Source organism: Urtica dioica, chromosome 12, assembly GCF_054948205.1.
Source record: "Urtica dioica subsp. dioica isolate 48M chromosome 12, U.dioica_male_clone48M_v1_H2, whole genome shotgun sequence".
Lineage (NCBI taxonomy): Eukaryota > Viridiplantae > Streptophyta > Magnoliopsida > Rosales > Urticaceae > Urtica > Urtica dioica.
Window position 1 is genome coordinate 8,779,774 of NC_142767.1, and position 22,074 is coordinate 8,801,847.

The 22,074-nt window shown below is 40.2% G+C and overlaps 2 protein-coding genes across 2 annotated transcripts; one reads left to right on the forward strand and one right to left on the reverse strand.

The window, feature by feature from the left end:
• Positions 1-484: 484 nt before the first annotated feature.
• Positions 485-10,690, reverse strand: LOC149378946 (uncharacterized). Its single transcript, XM_089603913.1, has 5 exons — positions 10,679-10,690; positions 1,832-1,966; positions 1,670-1,762; positions 1,503-1,604; positions 485-1,421 (listed from the first exon to the last, which is right to left on the reverse strand). The coding sequence occupies exons 1-5, from the start codon at positions 10,688-10,690 to the stop codon at positions 855-857; spliced, it is 909 nt and encodes a 302-aa protein (XP_089460039.1). The 3' UTR covers positions 485-854.
• A 5,802-nt stretch (positions 10,691-16,492) lies between these two features.
• Positions 16,493-20,513, forward strand: LOC149378947 (Enhancer of polycomb-like transcription factor protein). Its single transcript, XM_089603037.1, has 4 exons — positions 16,493-17,768; positions 18,150-19,412; positions 19,690-19,804; positions 19,963-20,513. The coding sequence occupies exons 1-4, from the start codon at positions 17,079-17,081 to the stop codon at positions 20,196-20,198; spliced, it is 2,304 nt and encodes a 767-aa protein (XP_089459163.1). The 5' UTR covers positions 16,493-17,078; the 3' UTR covers positions 20,199-20,513.
• Positions 20,514-22,074: the final 1,561 nt, after the last annotated feature.

A 22,074-nucleotide genomic window follows, 5' to 3' on the forward strand; every position in this document is an offset into this window, starting at 1 on the left:
GTAATCAGTGTTGTCAATGGTGCCCACAAGAAGAGTTGTAGTCTTTATTTCGTACATTTGATGTAATAAAGTCTCATGAAGACTCTAGCTTGTATTTGCCTATCTATTCATTAATAAAGTTGAAACGTTCATTCAATCTTCCTTGTCTGAAGCTTTATGATAAAACCTTAGTCTTTTAGTCCATAAACAAACTTAACAACTTACGAAGAGACAAATGTAGATTTGCATGAACAAACTCTTCGTAGTTTGCTTAAAACGATATATTCACAATCTTAGGGTCAAAGGACTATTGACCTCAGTATGATTGTTAGAAGAATCTATGATGTCTGGTTATGAGGCATTGAGAGTTGGAGACTCTATAGTTCTTCTAGCACTAGGACAAAAGACGTTATCCGGTGCGACGAATGTCGCACCTAATGCCTCAAATGTCGCACCTAATGGTTTATTAGGTGCGACAATAGGTGCGACAGTGTCGCACCTGATAACCCGTCGCAGAAGGTATTGGGTGCGACATGTCGCACCTAATAGGTACCCCATTAGGTGCGACATTTTCAGGTGCGACTAATCGCACCTAATGCCCAAGTTATTTTCCTGCCAAATTTTATAGAATTGGCGGGTAATGGCATATCGGGTGCGACATGTCGCACCTGAAAGTTTTCGCGCCATGGTATTCGGTGCGACAATGTCGCACCCAATACGTTTGTTTAATTAAAAAAAATACAAAATTAAAAAAAGTAAATTAACAAAATAATATTAATTAAACAAAATTCTAAATGAATTAGAAATAATATTCTAAAAATAGAATTCTTAATTAAAAATACAAATTCTTTACAAAAAACGAAAAAAATGAATTCCTATTTTTTTTTCTTATAAAACTTATCGATAGTAGAATTTCCTCTGCCGAATAAGTTGCCAGAACTTCGAGAACCGCTTCCTCGTCCTCGTCCACCGCTGCCTGACGCGCTGCCGCTCGTTCCGCCGCTTCCGTAAGGACGATCTCGCAAGTAATCCATAGAACCTGGCGTGGAACCTGGCGTGGAACCTGGCGTCTGCTGATCCGTCCCACCTGGTTGCGATGCAGGCGGAGGTTGAGGAGTCGTGGGAGGCTGGTTGTGCTGCTGGCTGAGGAAGGCGATCTGTTGCCGCATCAGTTGCAGCTCGGCTTGTTGGGCATCCATCTGAGCTCGCATCTCGGCAACCAATGGATCGGTCTGAGATGACGAACTTGACGAGCCTCCATCTAGCGTTTGGGCAACACCCAACGATGACCTTGGGATCGAAGGCCCTAAACCGACTTCCCAGTCTCTGCGCACTCCCAAAACATCGCGCATCGCGTACATCTCCGCATCTTCTTGGGAGATCACGATGTTTTGCTCCTCCGCTTGCCGCAAAATATCTATCGTCTGGGCGGTGACTTGATCCTTCAAAATAAAACCACAAAAAACTTATAAGATAAGAAGAAATAAAGTAATTAAATATAGTAAATAAAAAAATTAACTTACGTATTGCGTCTTCGCGAAGTCCGTCGTCCACGATCCCTTAGCGTCCTGGTGTTTTTCTAACCATATCGCTAAAGCCGAGCCTATACTCCCATCTTCTCTTCGCTGTAATTTTTCAACATTAAAATATGAATCACATATATATTACATATTAATTTTAAGAGACTTACGTTCCTCGAGCGATGACCAAAAAAACTAAGCGAGCCTTGCCTCGCCTTCGTCTTCTTCATCTTCGAATTTTCCCGGTTGCGGAGAGATTTCGCCTGCAAGACATAAATACGTGAAGTTTAATTTTAAGAAATTCGAATAATCATCGGAAGTTCAACTCATACCTTATGCTCTGGCGAGTCGAACACCTCTATTGCTTTCAACCAGGCTTCCTGGTTGTAGCCATCGGGAGTTTCACTTTTAGCGAGGTCCTTACTCCCGCAAAATGTCTTGAAGAAGAGCTGCGACAACCTCGACTTCTGGCCACGACGCATCCTCTTCGCATCGCGAATGATAGCCATATCAATCTCGTTGCGAATAGGATCTGCAGGCACAAGCTCGCCACTCTCGGGATGTGCATAAACGAAGTTATACTCGTTATGAATCGAGTTCATAAGAGCCGCCACACTCTGCGCAGGCACATGATTCCAGTCTGGGAGGTCGACTGGAATGGTACTCTTGATCAGGTTTCCTAATCGGTTTTGGAACGTCCCGATCAACGGATTTTGCTCCCTGACGTCTTGGTAGAACGCCTGCGCATTCTGATCGTAGCGAACTGTGTTCGCTCCAGGGGTCCCAACACGAGCTCTCGCAGAAACGACGCCAGTCGTTGGTCCCCGCTTCTTCCTCGGCATCTGCGGGGGGTCATGCTCTCCTCCTGATGGGTCCTGACCTGAAGTAGACATCCTGCAAAATGAATTGTAGTTAGTATTTTTAATTACTATGTAATTACTATTCGACGACTACGGTTATTACATGGTGTTAGTCATTCATCGTTGTCACTCGATGTAATGTTAGTATCGACATCAACATCGTCTCCCTCAAAAACGGCAAGCGCCTCATCTTCTTCATCCACTTCTTCATCATCTTCAACGACATTAACAAGCACGGCCGTAGCAGTTTCGTGTCGATGATTAAGACGGTCGATATTTGACAATTCTATTGTCAATGGAATCGATGCTGAAGTGGTCGGATCAACTTCAGGAATGTCCCATATCCCACGTTGATTGCATTCCTGAACGATTTCCCATTCGCGACCCTTAACGAGATCTTGGATGTAAAACACTTGTTTCGCTTGAGTCGCGAGTATAAACGGCTCTTCTGTAAACCACTCTTTGGCGGTATACGAACTCGTTGCTCCGGTGGTCTTATCAACGTGCACTATACGTCCTGCATTGTACTTGTCACCATACCATATGCATTTGAACAGTACGACACGACAGTTATGTGTATAGTTCAGCACGATTACGTCTTCCATTCGACCGTAAAAGTTGAAGTCGTTCAGGGGCACACAAACACCGCTATTCTGGGTGATTCGTTGGTTATCACGACGACGAGTGATGAACTTCACGCCATTCACAAAGCAACTCGGATACTGATGAGCAATTTGCATAGATCCCGTAGACAACGCGTAAAGTTCTTCAGACACGTCGAAACCACTAACTTTCATGTCATAAATCTGGAATATACAAATTAAGATGATGTCATTAGCAATTTTAGTAGCAATTTTTCGCAAATGAATCCTTTCGGTTTACCTTTTTCGCAAACCAAATTTTGAATTCTTTTCTGTGCATTGCTTCGAGATCAGAATCTGCAGTTCCCGCTTCAGAGTTATTTTGTATAAGCAAGATACCCTTGGCCACTCCATCCCGACAAATACGATCGAGCCGGAAAGTCGTTTATCGTCCATAGAAGCGCGGCACGCAACCGAAACACTTCATCGTTCGCCCCGTCTCGCACTTGGAATCCATTATCCCACAATTCTTTCAGCTCTTCAACTAGTGGTTCTAAAAATACGTCCATGTCTTTTCCAAGTGAGCTCGGTCCAGGTATCAAAAGCGTTAGCATCAAGTACTCTTTTTTCATGCACAACCAAGGTGGCAAGTTGTACGCAGTTAGTACCACGGGCCACATACTATACGCTAGACTCATTTCCCCAAACGGGTTGAACCCATCAGAAGCTAGTCCCAGACGTACGTTACGAGGCTCTGCAGCGAAATTTGGGTGTCTCTCATCTAGATTCTTCCACGTCGAACTATCTGCCGGATGTCGCAAAACGCCTTCTTCTTTGACGCGATCTCGTTCATGCCACTGCATCTCAAGCGACGTGTGTCGAGAAGCGTACAATCGCTTCAATCGATCTTTCAAGGGAAAGTATCGTAATATCTTTTGTGATACATTCTTCCCCGTTGGCTTCCATCTGCTCTCATTGCAAATTGGGCACACTTCAGCTTTCTCGAGATCTTTTCGAAATAACACACAATTGTTGATGCACGCGTCAATCATATCGTATCCCATGCCGAAACGCTTCAGCTTCGCCTTTGCCTCGTAGTGTTTTTCCGGAATTCGATTACCAATTGGGTGAGACTTCCTCAAGAGCTGCAACAATTCTGTAAACGACTTGTTCGTCCAATGGTTCGTGACTTTGATGTGCATCAACGAAACCAAGAACGACAAAGACGAAAACTCTTTGCACCCAGGGTACAATTCTGCTTCCAACTCAGCGAACAAATCTTCCACTTGCTCATCTGCACGCACTTCACTCGGAGTCGGATCCGTAAAATCGTCGAAGTCCTCGTGATCCATTATATCATGGAGAGCATCGTGCAATCCACCGACTCCTCTTTGGTTAGTCTCGTTGGCAGCTTCTATCATTCGACGTTCGCCGTGATGATACCATTCGGTGTATCCCGGAGTAAACCCCTTGTTCAAAAGGTGATTCTTTACGACCCCGATGTCCAGACATCTCACATTATTGCAAGACTTACAAGGACAACGATAATGACCGTTTTCGTTCGGGAGTCTGCTTGCAACGCGGATAAACTCGTTAACCCCTGTTTTATATTGCAAACTCAACCGATTGTTCTCGGTAATCCAGTCCCTACTTGGATTTGACATTCTTCTGAATGAGACAGGAAATTGGGGGATAAAACTGAATCGTTAGAATTCATTTTGTAGGATTGAATTATTAGGAAATTGAGAGGTAAAATTGAGAGTGAATCGTTAATATTTGAAATTTAGAGTGAATTATTATGAAATTGAGAGTGATGAATTGTTAGGAAATTGATAGTGGATCGTTAATATTTGAAAGATTCGAGAGCGAATTTGTAAGAATGAAAGAGAAATTGTGATTGACATGTATTAATTTTGAAAAGTGGTTAGAATTCGTTAATATATACAAATTCACTACTGATTTCATTAACGAGTTAACCAATTTCGACAAATTAGTTAATTCGTTAAAATATATTATCAAAAGAGTTAATTTTCTTGAGAAATACGTTTTATTCTACCGAAAATTCGGCAGAGTTTCCCCTAAAATATTGACTAACCAAAATCTGCAATTAAAACAAAAACACATATATAACCAACCAAGACTATCTTATTAACATACTAAATACTAAATTGAACCTCCGTAGCTCCATTGCAATAAATTTTCAATAAGTTTAAATTAAATTTAACATGTTACTAATTCATTTTAAAATATATTCATATATATTACTAATTAATCTAACTAAAAAAGTATTAAATTAATTAATTAACCAAATTTTCAACAAATTGCAATCAACTTAAACAAATCAACTTAAACATTAAATTACACTAACCACGTTACTAATTAATTTAATATATTACTTTTAACTTAATTAATAGTCTAATCTAACATGTTACACATTATTAAAAAAAATTGACTATTAATTAATCTAACTAAACATATTACTAATTAATTAATTAATTAAATGTGTTAACACCTAATCAAAGTTATATTTTCATATATATTACTAATTAATCTATATGAAATAATCTAAAAATATTAAATAATCTATAAATATTAATAATTACAAATAACTAACGTTTTTCCGAGGCGACGACGAGGCACTGAGACGACGGGGCTGCGAGACGACGGGGCTGCGGCGACGGGGCTGGTCGCGCCGGGGACGAGCGTTCAAAGAAACCACCGAAGCTGAAACATTTCAAAGAAGAAAATTTTTAAACAACCATTACGTTCAAAGAAACCACCGAAGCTGAAACATTTCAAAACCACCATTCTAAAATATTTCATGTTAAAACAACCATTTCGTTCAAAATTACCTAAGAAACGAGTGTAAAATCGGATAACCATTTTTCGAAATCGTAGAAACAATTTTCGATATCAAAGAAACCAATTTTTTTTATAAGGAAAACTAAGAAACCCTAAATTAAACATACAAATTTCTAAAACTAGCCACTGAGAGAGGAGGACGATGGACAATGGCCGACGGAAACAATACGATGGCATGCGGGACGAAATCAGACGGTGAATGGCGCGACGTACCTGGAGGACGGCGAGCTTCACGGCGTGGCGGGCTTCACGGCGTGGCGGGCTAGAGGCGGGGATGGTCGCGCCGGGGACGAGCGTCGGAGAGAGAGTCGGGCCTGGTCGGAGAGAGACAGAGTGAGATTGACGGAGAGAGAGTGAGACAGAGAGAGAGAGGGAGATAGTGAGGCGTACCTGGAGGACGGCGAGCTTCACGGCGTGGCGGGCTGGAGGCGGGCTGGTCGCGCCGGGACGAGCGTCGGGCTGGAGGCGGGGTTGGTGGCGCCGGGGACGAGCGTCGGGCGCTGGAGGCGGGGCTGGTGGCGCCGGGGACGAGCGTCGGGCTGGAGGCGGGGCTGGTGGCGCCGGGGACGAGCGTCGGAGAGAGAGAGAGAGAAGACAGAGTTAGAGAGTGAGAGAGTGAGGTTGGGCGAAGAAGAAGACGCTCGGGTATATAAATACCCTAAAACTATTAGGTGCGACATTGTCGCACCTAATAGTCATAAGTGTCGCACCTAATATGACTTTTAGGTGCGACACTGTCGCACCCAATGTGAAATTCCAGAACCCAAAACATTCGGGGGGAACTTCTGACCGTTTTAAATTTTTAAACCCATTAGGTGCGACATATGTCGCACCTAATACCATTGGGTGCGACTGGTGTCGCACCTAATAGTATCCGGTGCGACAATTTCATATCAGGTGCGACAACATCGCACCGGATAGCCATAAACATCAGCGAAATTTTTAGGCGCATGGAAGACTATCAAGTGCGACATGTCGCACCTAATATGTTCTTAGGTGCGACATTTAGGTGCGACATGTCGCACCTAATACCCTTCCGCACCCAATATGTTAATTTGTAGTAGTGTAGGTATCTTCCGAAGGTACTGAATTGACCAGTGCACTTCTAGAGACAATATAAGAACAAACCATTTAACCTCTTATGTCTCGAAGTCACTATGTATGAATTGCATCATGCTTACCTTAATCCTGAAATGAGACATGCCATTTCACACCTTAGTATTCTCATTTGAGAAAGTCAAAGTTCGGACTCACTATGTGATTCCGAACAAGGCCTATTGGTGAAGTACTAAGTTGTGAGTCTGTCATGAGTAACTTTGTGAAGTTCTCATAGATATAGAATTCATGTACAAGATTGCTGAAATGCAATGTATGTCACCTCATGCTTTGTTCCTTGGAGTGTGAATAAATGAACTGGCCAGTGTCCAAATTGAGTCCTGACTCTTTTGGATGAAACAATGTGACTTGTTAGCTCCTCGTCAATACATTGTTTCTAACTTATTCACAAGCGACAAAGGAGTTGAGGAAATAACAGCTAGAAGGGTAAAATGGTAATTTAGTAAATCCCGACTAGCTGATGACATTCATGAAGGGTAAACATAGATAATATTCAGTGGATCCACTCATCATAATTAGGTCGAATTCTTGAGTAGAAAATAAATTCATTTGAACCGAGAGCTTTTCAGTGTCAACTCTTTAGTGGAGTCAGTTGGCATTAAGCTAAACTTGGAAAAGGTTTGTGAACTTTTGAGTCCAAGTGTTTAGCTCAAGCTTTGTTCATTTGGGTCCATGAGGTCACTGTCACGAATCACATCGATAGGAATAGTTAAACTGGAAGCTAAGTCAAAACAAGAACGAAAATTGTCGAAATGGTATTTTTGTCTTTTGAGACATAAGGATGAAATGGATGTCAATAAATTTTGACAAGTTCATTTGATGACTTAATGTCACTCGGCCATAATATGATTAATTGGGCCTTGTGAATTAATTTCATTTCATGAGAATTTTATTGAAAATTCTTAATGGGCCTTTCTCATGTTGTCATGAACAAATGAAGAAGCTTCTAGAAGCTCCTTCTAGAGAGACTTGGGCGCCTACCCTAATAGACAAATAGGAGAGTTTATTTTGTGCATAAATGTATTTAGATACTTGCCAAAAGAAAAAGAGGAAACAAATTTCCTCCAAGAGGAAAGTGGGAATCGGCCAAGTGAGAGACAAGGCAAGGCCTTGAACAAAATTGGAAACAAATCAAGGCTTCTAGAAGCCTTGAGTTGGCCGAGTGTCTCAAAGGGAAAAAAGAGGAAATTGCTCATGAATATGTGATATTCTATAGAAGAGGAAACTACCTTATTGAAGGTGAGACCTCTCCTATAAATAGGAGCCTCATTTCCTCACATTTCATTCATCCAAGTTTAAGAGATTTGAGAGACTCTCTCTCTAGAACTTTGGCCGAACTCCTCTCTCTCTCTAGTTTATTTTCGATTTTGTTTTGGCACCTAGGTCCTCATTTGACCTAGAGTTTAGCTCTGCGACTTCAAGACTCGTTCTTAAGTCGTAGTGTTTAAAAGTGCCCACTCACTGATTCCTTTTATTTTGAGTGATTTAGTGATAGAAACTATCGTGGTTGCTCGAGGTGCCGAGGAAAGAAAGAGAGACGTGCTGCGAGGAGACGAGCGTTGCAAACTTTCCAAAAGCTTCTACAAAGTTCAAGCTTCAAGAAAAGTTAGTAAACTTCTATACTCATAATAGGTTTTAATTACATGTACTTGCACTTGTCTAGATTAGTAAAAACTGTTTTACTTGTAAAAGAAAATTTTTAAAATTCCGCCGCTTAACGAAGCGTTAATTATTTTCTCAAACCCTAGATCGATTCCAACAATCAGTTAAGTATGTCCACAACCTTCACTTTCTATGAAGCTATAAGTGCTTTATTATCAAGCATGGTGGTTAGGGAACATGATTAGGATTCGTTTACAAAGAGAACAAAGAGAAAAAGTAACCTTGTCTTATCACCAACCAACTCCAATAAACTTGTAGCTCAAAATGATATGAAACAAAGATAGCCACACAACATCTCAGAATGAAAATTATTTGGAATTCAACAAGTTTTATAAAATAACATAAAATATCTTACATCTACTTGAAGTGTAATTTTTGCGATAAGACTATCAAATGAGGCTCGGGACTAAACACTAATCACAAATTCTAAACTAAACACTAACCTGCAGAGACTCGGGACGAGGCGAGCGCACGGCAAATGAAACTTGAAAACTTGAAATCGAGCTACAAAACTTGAAAACTAATCACAATGACCCACTAGCGCTTAAGCCATCATAACTCGAGCTACAAAACTTGAAATTGATTGATTCTAGCGGCAAATGAAAGTAGACTCATGTAGCTTTCTAGCGAGATATTACAAGCATATATACGACAAGAATAGCTATCTCAAAAATAGCCCGTAATTCACTGTTACAATTCTGGAAATCCCGTTTTACTGCTGCGAAACACAAACTTTAGAAATTCATAACTCATTCAATACTCAATGGATTTACATGTTCTTGGTCATTTTAGAAAGCTCATACAGTCTACTATCCATGAAAAATATCCAAAAATAAGAACTCAGATCATATCGGTCTGTCCACGTCGATTTACAGAGGCAGTTCAAACAGTTTTTCTTTTTCACAAATTCGGCCAAATTCAAACCACAACCAAGAAATCCGAAACCAATCACCAATTTCAAGTCCTCAACATCAATAATCGGGTCCAAAGATCAACTAAACACAATCAATTGCTTAGAAATCATCCCGGAATCAAAATCCCCAAATTATGAGCTATAAACCCTAGCTCGAAAATCCATCCGAGAAAAAGACATTCTCACCTTATTTTCGTGGAATTAGATTCTCCGCCAACCACTCACTCCTTCCTCGGTGGTCGCTCTTGCTCCGGCGTCCTCGCGACTCCCGGCGACATCTCTTTTCCTCGGCCTGAAGCGCGCGGTGGAGGATGGGTCACGGCGGCCACGGCGAGCTCGCGGCGGTGGCGCTCTGCTCGGCTGGGACGCGCGCGCGGTGGAGCTCCCGGCGACGTCTCTTCTCGGCTCCCTCTCTCTCTTTCTCTTTCTCTCTTCTTTCTTCTCTTTCTCTTTCCCGTTTCATTTCTTTTCTTTTAACTTATTTCTCATTTTAAAACTGAATGAAAAAATGAGGGGGAGAATTGCCCGCTTAAAATTTTTTAACAATCAGGTGCGACTTTGTCGCACCTGAAAGTTTTTTTAACAATCAGGTGCGACTTTGTCGCACCTGATACTCAAAAGAAAAAAAAAATTAGCGAAATTTTTTGGACTTCTGGTTGACAATCTGATGCGAGTAGTCGCACCAGAAAGTCATTTAGATGCGACTTTTAGGTGCGACTAGTCGCACCTGATAGTCATGCGCATCAGAAAACTATATTTGTAGTAGTGGTTAGATACGGAGGCTATGGAAGATAGTTGTTATTGATTCTAATTGTTTAGAACTCAACCCACTAATCATATAATGCTAATAAAGTAATCTTATTATCGAATTTAGTAATCATTTATTCATTATCTTCAAGTGGGCAATATTCCCAACACCTGCGCATAGTGAAAATTGACGATATGCATCTTCTTTCGGGACGAAGAAGGGGCGGTGTCAGCTCGTCCTCCAGACTTCGACTTCGACAAGGACCGGCTCCCATCCGCTGCCGCCTAGCCCTTATCCGCCAGAGCCGCCACGACCGTCGGGGCCTCAGGGGCGAGCTCTTCTTCGTCCTGACCGACGGGGTCAGGGACCGAATCCTTCTTCTTCTTCTTCTTCTTCTTTTTCTTCTCCCCCTATCCAGGGACTTCTCCTTCCGAGACCCGATTTGCCATCGCCTTTCTTTTCTTGGGTGCCGCTACGACCTCGGCCCTTTCGGGGGCCCGCTCTTCTTCAGTCCCGGGGGCTTCGGCTCCTGGGACGAATGTTGGAGAACCCTCGGCCGACTCAGGTACTTGCCAGAAGATACCAGAACGATTGGAATCTCGGACGGCAGACGAACTCCGGTCACTTCGACCTCGGGATCGTCAACAGGAACATTTGGGGTTGGGGTCGAAGTCGAAGCGATGCCCCCCTTCTTTTGTTTTCTCGCCTCACGAGCGCTGATCGGAGTATTCATGTTGTCTCCTACGACTAATAAAAAAAATGAGAACTCGGTTAATATGAAACGGCGCAATCAAGTTTGTCAACATTAACCTTCTTCAAAGTTTTCTGAAAAAGCTGGTGGGTGAGGCCAAAGCTCGGCCGATATGAACCTGTAGGAAGTAAAGTTCGACCACTCTACTTCGCCCTCCTGCAATATCGAGAGCTTCTTGGCGAACTCTGCTCCCTGAGATGGTGCCTTGACTTTTTCTTAAAAAAAAAAAGATAAGATAAATGTTAGTTTATCTCACCCACCTACAACGCACAAATAGAAAGAAATAGAATATATTAAATTTCGTGCATACTCGGCGAGCTCGCCCACTTCGAGGAAAAAGAACGAGCTCGATCCCCGAGCGAATGCTCGTTTACAGCAAAATAAAAGTATCGCCTTCCCCAAAATATATCCTTCGAAGGCAGGGCCGAGATCACTCCCTTGCCTGCAGCCCTCGAAAGATAGAAACACTTCGGATCGTGTTTCAAATTCGCCTTAACGACACAAAGACGGACTAAATCCATCAATGTGAGTTCAACTTTTTCCTCATGGGCCACAATAATCAGATGCATCACCATTCTGACGAAGTTCGGACACATCTGGGGCAAGGTTAATCCTAGAGTCTGAACGAAGTCGAACATGAGAGGATGAATAGGAAATCTCAGACCGCATTTCTCTAACCATATTTCATAAATACAATAGAAACCCTCCACGACAGTATCGGCTGTGGCCCCAGGAGGAGAAAGAAGGATATTTATTTCTGGAGGAATCTGGTATTTTTCACGGATCCTCCTAAGGTCGGTCGAGGTCACAGCAGAGGGTAATAAGATGTCCTCGTTTCCTAGGGGTTGAGACACTGATGGGCGAAGTCCCGTGCTCGACATTTAGTTCTAAGGTTTTTACGGGCGAAGTGTCTAAATCTATGAGCTCGATTGAGTTTGTTAGTCGAACTGAGAGTTGACAATAGCCGAAGTCTAAGCAAATTTAAAGAACTTAGAGAGAGAACTCGAGAATCGAAGTAAAGGAGAGAGAAGTTAAAAAGAGAGAGAGTTACCTTTTTTAACCGCGAACGATGAATATAAATGAGAAATGGCGACTCTTCGGCCCGGTTATTTATACATTTCATTATTAACCGAAATCCCGAAAAAATCTAATGATTACGAAAAATAAGTCGAATCAAATTAAAGATACTTCCTAGATATCTGCGAAGATATCAACAGATTTTTCGACTCTTTGACTTCGACCTACAAGGTGCTGTCGCGCTATGCCACGTGTGAAGGAGATACGTTTCCACAAGGTGCCACGTGGCCCTAAATATTTGATTCCACCTTTTTAACTCGAAGCGGTTCGAAATTTTCGCGCTAAATATTTTAAAAATATTCGAAGTATTTTCAAAATATTTGGGGGCTAATTGTGGGGGTATAAAAATTCAATTATCTAAATAATTATCTCAGGTGGGCTTTGGCCCGACCAAGGCCCATAATACATTTAAAGACCGGCCCACGGAATCAACTATGGGCCTAGTTCGATCTCGATAGATCGGCCAAAGTCCAGCAACATTTCCCAATTCGTCGAAGGGCTCTAGCTCGACCACGTCTTCCTGGAATCGAGCAGTCAAAGAGTAGACCACGCTGTGAAGACCGGATTTGAGATGACTCCCGCCCTGGCGAGAAGTGTGGATCGATGAACGTGTGTCTTCGGCCAGAAAGTTCCATCTCGCCTATAAATAGAAAAGGAGACGACGATTTTCGCACATGCAAACTTACGATCCCAGCTCTCAAACAATCATATTTCATATACTTGTATTTATTGTCTTAAGCTTGTCTGACTGAGTTCGTCACCTCGTCCCCATTTGTAATCCTTTTACGATCAATAAAATTAATTAATTTTCGCATATTATTATAGTTATTTATTATTAAATTGTTTCTTATACGACGTCTTTTGAGATCCCTCTAAAGTATTTTATCTTAGCACTTATTATTTGTGATTGTTGATCGATCTAAAAATCGACATCAACAAATACCAATTATAATTTTATTTAATTTTGAAAATCAATATTAATTGATGATTATATTTAATATAACAAAGATAGTTATAAGGATGAAATCGATACAAAATTTATTGGTTTAATTGCCACATCATTAATTTGGCTATTTATTGAAAAAAAATATGAAACATTGACTAATTTGCGATTCCAACGTTTGAAGTTTGTTAGTTCGTGTAATTTTTCTTTTAAAAAAGAAAGTAGACTATTGAACTTACTACTATCTTATTTTAAAAGTACTATATCAAATTAATCCCTGAAAAAAAGCTAATCGTTCTTTTAAGTAATTTTTTTTAATATTGGGCGTGTTTGGCCCAGCTTTTTTAAGCCTGTTTTTGTTGTTAGCAAAAACCAAACTGCAATATTACTGTTTGGTAAAACAGTTTTTAGAAAAAATTTCAAAAGCGATTTTAAAAAGAATAAAAGACATATTTGCCCCTTGAACTATAGCGTCTATAAGAGTGCACCCCCTATACTTTAAAAACTCGATATTTTCCCCTTAATCTTTGTATTAATTTCAGTGTTGTCCTTCCGTCTAAAATTTTGTAAAATCATCTGTTAAATTAGCATGTGGATCTCATGTGACACTCAAAATAAGGGTATTATAGGTAATTTCATTTTTTTATCTGATTAAGATTAGTAAAATAATATTAAATAAATAAATTAAAATAATATTAAATAAATATATTAAAATAAAAAATTAATACATCCCGTTTCTCTCTCTCTCTCTCTCTCTCTCTCTCTCTCATGTTAGGCTCATCGGCGTGAATAAGAATTTGTGTTGCAATTGCCAGAATTTGTGCCGCAGAACGGTACGGACTACCGGGTCTGGGTTGGATACAACAGTTAGCTCAAGGTCATCGAGGTCTACATCTCGAACCAGACCGACGCCAAGCCCAGCGACCCAAGTTCTCGCGGAGAATCTCAACAGAGATCGTATTAGGATTCTCAGCTTCAACCGGAGACACCGCGATCCAGTACAACTGCGTTCTCGAGTGGGAGCTTCAGATTGAATCCTTGTCCGACGGTGAGCACAGGACCAGGACCGTCGTGGCTGTCGGAGTTTGTCGGCGGTTATGGTTTCGGCTCTGGTCGCGACGGTGGTGGCAGCGAGGTTTTGGCTCTGGTCGCGACGGTGGTGGCAGCGAGGTTTTGGCTCTGGTCGCGACGGTGGTGGCAGCGAGATTCTGGTGTATAGGGAAAATGTAGTGTTTTAGCCATTGGTGATTGCTCAAGTTTTATTCCAGATACTTTGAGTGACCAAATCAATATTTTCATGGCAATTGATATCAAAATTTGAGATTGGGAAAACAAAACAAAACGTTAAAAAAAATCCCTGAATTAAAACCAGGGTTTTAAACCGTCATTTTCACTCGGCTCCGACTCAAAATATTCCAGATCGTCGTGGAAGTGGCCATGGCCTACGAAAGAGCTGCATTTAAACTCTGGGAAGACCTTGCACGACCTAACTTCCCTCACCTCCGAATCACTTCGCCGGGGACTCGATTCTCCGATCCTTTGTTGATACCAAACTTTGCTCTCGTTATTTACCCCAACGGGCGGCGTTTGATTAGGGTGCTGCGGCGAGGTCTACCCATTTTCAAGGCAAAGGGGTTTTGAGCAGAGGGTCGATAGTGGGTCTTGCAATGGGCAATTGGCTGAAGTGTGGTCTTTGAGCGTACATGACTTCAATCTTCATTTTTTTTTTATTTTTTTATTTTTTTTTAATCAGGGATAGGGATTAGGCGTTTGGTCGTGTGGAGAAGAAGAAAGAAGATGACTTCCATATTTTTAAATGTTTATTAAAAAAAGCATATCAATGAATAAAAAATGGTGTATAATGAAAGAAAATGGTATTTTAATAAATTCATGTCTTTAAGTTATCATGTGAGATAAATGTGCTAAGATAACTGACGTTTGGGGCTCAATATACACGGAAGGACCAAAATCATTATAAGATCTAATATTGAGGTGTAAATTGGTCGATTTTATAGTATAAGGTGTGTATTCTCGTAGACGCCATAGTTCAGGGGGCAAATATGTCTTTTATCCTTTTAAAAATTGTACATAAGTCACAAAAGCTACGAATTTTAGTTTTTAGAAAAAACGTTTTTGTATTTGATATAAAATTACTTTAATATCCACACGTGATTATCCATAGCACTGTTAAATATTTATTTTATGTCTATTTTAGTCTTTTTACTATAATATATTTATTTTACCAAACGCAAAATCAGTTTTTGTTACCAACAACAACTGTTTTATAAACAGCTTATCAAACACCTGTTAGTTAAAAAAAAACAGTTTTTTTCCAAAAAGTGAATCTAAAAGCGTTTTTAAAAAAAACAAAGTTATGCCAAACGATGCCATTATATAACCAATTTCTAAAATATGTTATTATATAACTAACTGATAAGTCTAAAAAGTTAGTAAATCTATTTAAAAAAAAGTTCAGTAAATCTCGCTGGTTATAAATGCATTCCTTAGTCGCAAAGCGAATTTAACATCTCTGATTTATCACGCTTTTATTAGAAACACTCTAATTAAAAAATAATTACATTTTTTTTTGGCTCAGAAATATTTGCAGTTCGTTGTTTAAGGAATATATGGAGTGACTTGCCAATTTGTGAAAAATCGCCCATGTCGGTTGTTTAACCGTATGAAGTATAAACTCTGTCAATTCCAATTATCCTCCGTTATTTCTGAGCCTAAAATAAAATACAAAATCTTCCGTTATAAAACATATATATTAAAATTTAAATAAGCCGTTCCGAGAAAAAATATATATTAAAATAGCCGTTAGCGTTTCAAGGAAGGTAATTATACGGTCTTTATTTAATGGATTGTTGTAAAAAAATAAAAGGTAATTATTAAATTCACTTACTCTTGCTCACGTCATTCTATTTCTAACCCATGCCCATAGGCCCCATACGCGTTCCTTTCTACTGTCAAATTCAGATTAAAAATACATAATTTTTTTCTTCTAAATAAAATCAATTAGAATAACTTTTGCCTATTTTCCCTGAAAAAGATTAGGAAATACGTATTTAGTAGATTAAAAAAATCCAAAGACAACGACTTTCCCATGAATTTGAGGAAGACTAGGTGAGTTTTTGACTTATAATATATTTATAAACAAATTTAACGAATTACCGGATCCTAATTTTACCCTTTCTTTAATCTCTCTCTCCTCTTGTAACAACTCTGAAACAAAACTATGCGATTTTTGTCCATTACCATCCAAGTTAGCCAGCCTCGATATTACTAAAACACCCCTAGACCAATCTCCTGCAACGTCAGCATCGAAAGCCCTTTCTCGTATCTTCATGTGTCCGAAAGAAACCCTTCCCCACAACCACCATGAAATATATATAAAAAATAAATATCCGTTTCTCTCTCTCTCCCAAAAGCTGAAACGACTCTCTCTCAAACCTCGTTTGGAGCGAACCAAAAAGGTGAGATCTGAGCCGTCCATCTGTAGGATCGAACGGCCATCATGAGTCGGCGAATGGTTTACCCTTTCTCTCTCTGAGGTTTTTTATGTTATAATCATAAACCCTAGCCGCTCTTCACAGAGACTGTTTTTTTTTTCTTTTCATTTTTCCCTCCAATTTCCGTTTCCACTCTCACTTTATCGCCTCCCAAACACTCTCTAAAACCTTAATTCCTCTCCGATCTACCGTCTTCTCATCTCTGACTATCCATATCCATGTCCGATCTCCATTTCATGTAGATAGATATCTTTCCCCTAATTTTCCTTTTTTTTTTCTTTCTTTCTTTCTTTCTGTTTTGTTGTTTGGGTTTTCACTGTTTGTTGTATCCGAATCCCAGTATTTATCATATCTGTCTTCTTGTTCGATTTAGTTTCTTGATTTCGTAAAAAAGAAATTTATTTATAGTTTACTGTAATTTTGTATACGTACATATCTTATATTACATATATATAAAATCTGTTGTAGAGTAGACTCTTACTGAGTCGTGGTCCGAGTCAGAAGCGAGTTTTTAGCCGTTTTGATTATGGCCTTTATGATTGGTGAGTCGAAAGATGAGGTCCGTTCGTGCTGAGCTGTTACCTTCCACGGGCTGGTTCGGTTCGGTCCACGCCTCGGAGTTCGAGGCCGAGCTGACTCGGAGAGCTTCAATCCGACTGAGTAGCGGCGGCGAGTCGAGAGGAGAGGCAAAAAAGACGGCTTCCTTGCGGGCGGCGATGCCATCGTCGGTGGGAATGAGACGGACGACGAGAGTCTTCGGCGTTGTGAAAGGCGCTGATGGAGCTAGGGTCTTGCGCTCCGGCCGGCGGCTCTGGCCGGACTCCGGCGAGGAATGGCTCAAGACCGGCGGAGGTGAAAAAGGCAGGCTTTTCGAGCCCAAGACGTGGGACCACAAGCCCGCTCCGGTGAGGAAGAATCTTGTGGAGGCGCCGGTGAAGAAGAAGAAGAAGGACCGGTTTTGTGACGAGAGGCTGTTCGGGATCGTTTACCGGCGGAAGAGGAAGGCTGTTGTGGCGGAGCCGGTTTCCGGTCGGAGGCAGAAGAGGAAGTTGAATTCTGGCGAAGGGGTTGTCACCGTCGTGGCTGGCTCTGAGCTGGCCAGGAATTACTGCCTGGCTCAGTTTCTGTGTTTGGTCTTCGTGTACATGACTCGGGCGAGGCTGAGATTGTCTGATCTTTTTGGGTTCCTTGCATCCGAGCCCATCTGCAATGTCATTTCTTCCAGTGGGATAAGCGTGTTTAAGGTTAGCCTTGTTTCCTTTTGTTGTCTTCTTCTTTTTCATGCCTGTTTTAGTGTTGATGAGGAATAAGTGAAATTATGGTAACACTGGTGTCATGCGTTGTTTTGGTAAATTGGAAATGCCAGTGTGTGTTTCGGTATCTTTGGAATGTTTTTTTAATCCTCATATGGTATAGAGATTTTGACGCTGATTTTGCCTGTTACGAAACTGTCAGATACACATTTTTTTTACATAATCGATACCATTAGGTTGTAAATCAGAATATAAGTATTTTTTTCTTTCCATTTTAGTGGAATATGAATACTTGGTATTGACTTTGGTTTTAATATATAAATTTTCAAATTGTCTTACAATTTATGCTCATTTCATTGAATCTTTTTTCAGGATCATTCTACGACGAGGCGTTTCGCAAGTTGCAAGATCTTTGGTGCTGTGCAGTTTATGCCGTTGTTCACTGTAGACTTTTCTGCTCTTCCTCTGTGTTTCATGAACATGCATACCTCCATGTTTTTGCGAAACAAGAATCAACTGTCGCTTCGGAGTGAATCAGCCGACACGAGTGATGAATCCGACAACGAGGAGCCAGAGCAGAGAGTCATTACCTGCTCCGATGCGAACAAGTGGGTGTCAAACCCGTCTCTGAGAGCTTCGAAATTACTCGGTCGAAGCACTCAGTACAAGAATGGCCTAGTCTCTCGGGGAATTCAAAAGAGGCGGAGCTCTATTAGGAGGAAGAGTGCTAGTAGAAACCCTTCTAATAACGGATTAGTTTCTGATTTAGTTAGTTTTAGGAAAAACACAGTTTCTTTCACTATAACATCAAGTAAGCTTAGGAGATCAGTTTGGAGTAGCAGCCCGGTTAGGAACATGAGAGAAGTCAGTTCGAGAATGAACGGGTCAAAGCAGAGAAGGGATTCAACTCTCTGCAGAGCGAACGTGCTGGTGATTGAGTCAGATAAATGCTACAGAGAAGAAGGTGCTCAAGTAGTGTTGGGCGTATCTCCTTCACGAGAGTGGGTCATCACAGTGAAGAAAGCCGACGGGTCAACAAAATTCACCCAAAAGCCCGAAAAAGTTATGAGGCCTTACAATGTGAACCGATCCACAAATTCCATCATGTGGACCGGAGACAATGGCTGGAAGCTCGAATTTCGCGACAAGAGCGACTGGATTGTCTTCAAAGATCTTTACAAAAAGTGTTGGGACCGCAACGTCCCGATTCCTGGGGTTAAGGCCATCCCTATTCCCGGTGTAAACGAAGTATCGGAGGACGGTAGCAACCAAATCGAGCCCTTTTGCAGACCCGATTCGTATATAACTGTGAAGGACGACGAGGTGTGTAGAGCCATGGGGAGGAAAACTGCGAACTACGATTTGGATACGGAGGATGAGTTGTGGCTGGAACGCTTCAACTCTGAGTCCTCGGCCAAGAACGATTCGCATGTTCCCGTTTTGGAGGATACTTTGGAGTTGATGGTCGATGCCTTTGAGAAAGCCTACTATTGTAGTCCGTATGATCTCTCGGAGGACAAACCGCCGCCTGATTTTGGTTCGCATTTGGGTAGTCGGGAAGTTATTGAAGCTGTTTACCGTTATTGGATGGAAAAGCGGAATCTGAAGCGGTCCTCTCTGCTTCGAATTTTCCAGGTAAAAGTCAAAATTATTACTCATCACACGTCAAGTTGGGAATTTGAAGAAGGATATGTAATTTTAGATTCAGTACATTTTTCATGGAAAATTGGTTCGAGTCTGAGAGCCGTTAGTGTACATGTGTATCTATATTTTTCTTTATTCAGTTACTGACTTCACCTTTGTTAATTAGCTTGCTCGTGTGCGTATACAGTACATGAGTTTAGAAATTTATTTTTCTTTTTTGAGCTTGACTTGGACGTTGACTAACTGAACATTATTGTTGTGCTGACAGAGCCATCAACTGAAGAGAGCTACGTTTGTTCCCAGGCCTTTATTCCGCAAGAAAAGATCTTTCAAAAGGCAACCCAGCAAGGTCGGAAGAGTAAAGCTGCCTAGCATTTTGCAAGGTAGTTTTGCCTGTCTTTGATAATATTTTAACATTCGGTAGCTCTGTAAAAAGTTCAATGATGTGAAAACTCAAACAAATTCCTTGGCACATGTTTAACATATTGTGAATATATACAGATCTGTAATTAACGTACTTCTCTTCTCTGATAATGTGCAGAGATTACGGCAGAGAGAGAGACCATGGAAGAACAGGAAAGAAGGCGCAAGGTCGAAACGGCGAAAGCCTCGGCAAAGGCGTGCATGGGATTAGCGGTTCGCAAACGGAGAAAGGCTCAATTGCTTATGAAGAATGCTGACCTGGCGACTTACAAAGCCGCTGTGGCCCTCAGGATTGCCCAAGGAGCTGCGTTCTTGGAATCATCGCCCATCGCTGTTGATCATTTTCTTGACTGAATCAAATAATGGTTTTCCTGATATTGACCCATTTTTAAGTTAAAAGAAAAAAAAAAAAAGATCACCATCGTTGCTCATAAGAATCTCTGTGGCTGTGTTTGAGAAAAGCCTCGAGGGAAAACAACAATCCTTGAAGAGAGAGAGAAGGAGGGTATTGTAATTTTGTATAGGTTTTTTTTTATTGGTATTGTACATTCTATATTAGTAAAACCCCACGCCTCCGTGCGTACGGGTGGTTTTGGTCGATTTTCTCGACAGAAAAGGATAAATGAAAAAAAAAAAAATTTGTCAGAAAAAATACATGAAAATTATACACGATCGCTTTTTACGCTAACGCGTTTACTCTGAAAGCAAATGCCATCGTGCTTTGGAAAAGAATACGATGAACAAATCAGTAGTAGTGTAGAAAATCACAATTTAACCAAAAATTGAAGTTTCGCGTGAAGTGTATCACGGATAATGAGTGTCTTTTCCAACTGTACTCGTTCAATATCATATTTCATATGTTTCATACGTGGAAGTTGATGATAGTTAATGGTACGTAAGATTTAACATAAAAACATCACCTACTAATACTCCAAAATACAGTACAGTTTATCTCACATCATAAAAACAAACACACATTACGTATAAAATTTAAATACTTGGTACACAATTTATAAAGTAAGTACTTCATAATAATATACAAAATAATTATTTTATTTATATATTAATTTCATGTAATTTATTTTCTAGTTTGTTTGAAATGAAAATTACTATTTTTAATGACCTTTTTAGTGTAATGATTCTATATCACATATCAAAATTTAGAATAAACTAAAAAAAATTCATATGTAATTTTGTGATAAATTAATTCAAGTGCACATAAGGTATTTAAATTTAATAATTTCTGGGTTATTTTGTAATTATATAAACTAATTAAATATGATTAAATCTCACGCCGAAATTGAGTTGAATGAATAGTGAAATTTCATATTTGGAGTTTCATTATCCATTCACTCCATAATCTAGTGAGAAATGGAGTTGAAGTGGAGTAAATGCAACTCCATTTTATTCCATCTCACTTTATTATGGAGTGAGTTGAAGATGCTTTAATGGGGGCTTTGTTTGTTTAGATGTAAAAAGCAAGTGTTAGAGGTCCCTGCGAACTTGTCTTGTTTTATTTCCTATGTTTGAGATTTTTTCTAAGATATATAATACAATAAGAGAGAGAGAGAGAGAGAGAGAGAGAGAGAGAGAGAGAGAGACTTGATGAAAAAGCAAAAAGCAATCGATAGACTCGTTATAAAACTTGCTTGTGTGTGTGTGAGATTTAATTAAAAAAATTGTAATTTATACTTGTAGACTTTTAAAAGAAAATAAAACTAAAAATATAAAAAGGTAACAAACCCATAAATAATATCATTGAAATAATCATTTTATAGTCGATATCTTGGTAAAATTAGACTATCGAAATCGGTATCGGTTCGATCGATATCAGTATTTTAATCCTTGAATAACTTATTTATACAATTATAAAACTTCATTCACTATATATAATAAAAGTCACTCAAATATGGATGTGTATTCTTAGATACATGGAAGGATCAAATATCAATATTTATTGGTAATTTTTTCGTCCCAAAATTTTATTTTCTTTGAGTGTCGTTGAGGAATCTCAGAACCTACCAATTAAGAAGAGGGTATTAGGATTATTCCAGTTGGCAACGAAAAACGCAAAGGTACATACACATGTTTGTTATCCTCGACCCAAAAGTGGTGATGACCAACAAGGCATAGGCTTTTGAAATCACGTTGCCATTGGTTATGGAGAACATTGACACAAGGGAGGGCCTCCCACAAGATGTGGCGTTCACACGTCCAAAAAACATGGAGG

What these genes read in the sequence shown, in the direction of transcription:
- LOC149378946 (XM_089603913.1), bottom strand. An exon ending in TTGGTCATCGCTCGAGGAAC is followed by an intron (nt 1,605 to 1,669) that starts GTAAGTCTCTTA and finishes GAAAAATTACAG; the next exon opens with CGAAGAGAAGATGGGAGTAT. An exon ending in ACTTCGCGAAGACGCAATAC is followed by an intron (nt 1,422 to 1,502) that starts GTAAGTTAATTT and finishes TTTATTTTGAAG; the next exon opens with GATCAAGTCACCGCCCAGAC.
- LOC149378947 (XM_089603037.1), top strand. Translation starts at nt 17,079, where the DNA reads ATGAGGTCCGTTCGTGCTGAGCTGTTACCTTCCACGGGCTGGTTCGGT. An exon ending in CTCTGCTTCGAATTTTCCAG is followed by an intron (nt 19,413 to 19,689) that starts GTAAAAGTCAAA and finishes TTGTGCTGACAG; the next exon opens with AGCCATCAACTGAAGAGAGC. An exon ending in GCTGCCTAGCATTTTGCAAG is followed by an intron (nt 19,805 to 19,962) that starts GTAGTTTTGCCT and finishes GATAATGTGCAG; the next exon opens with AGATTACGGCAGAGAGAGAG.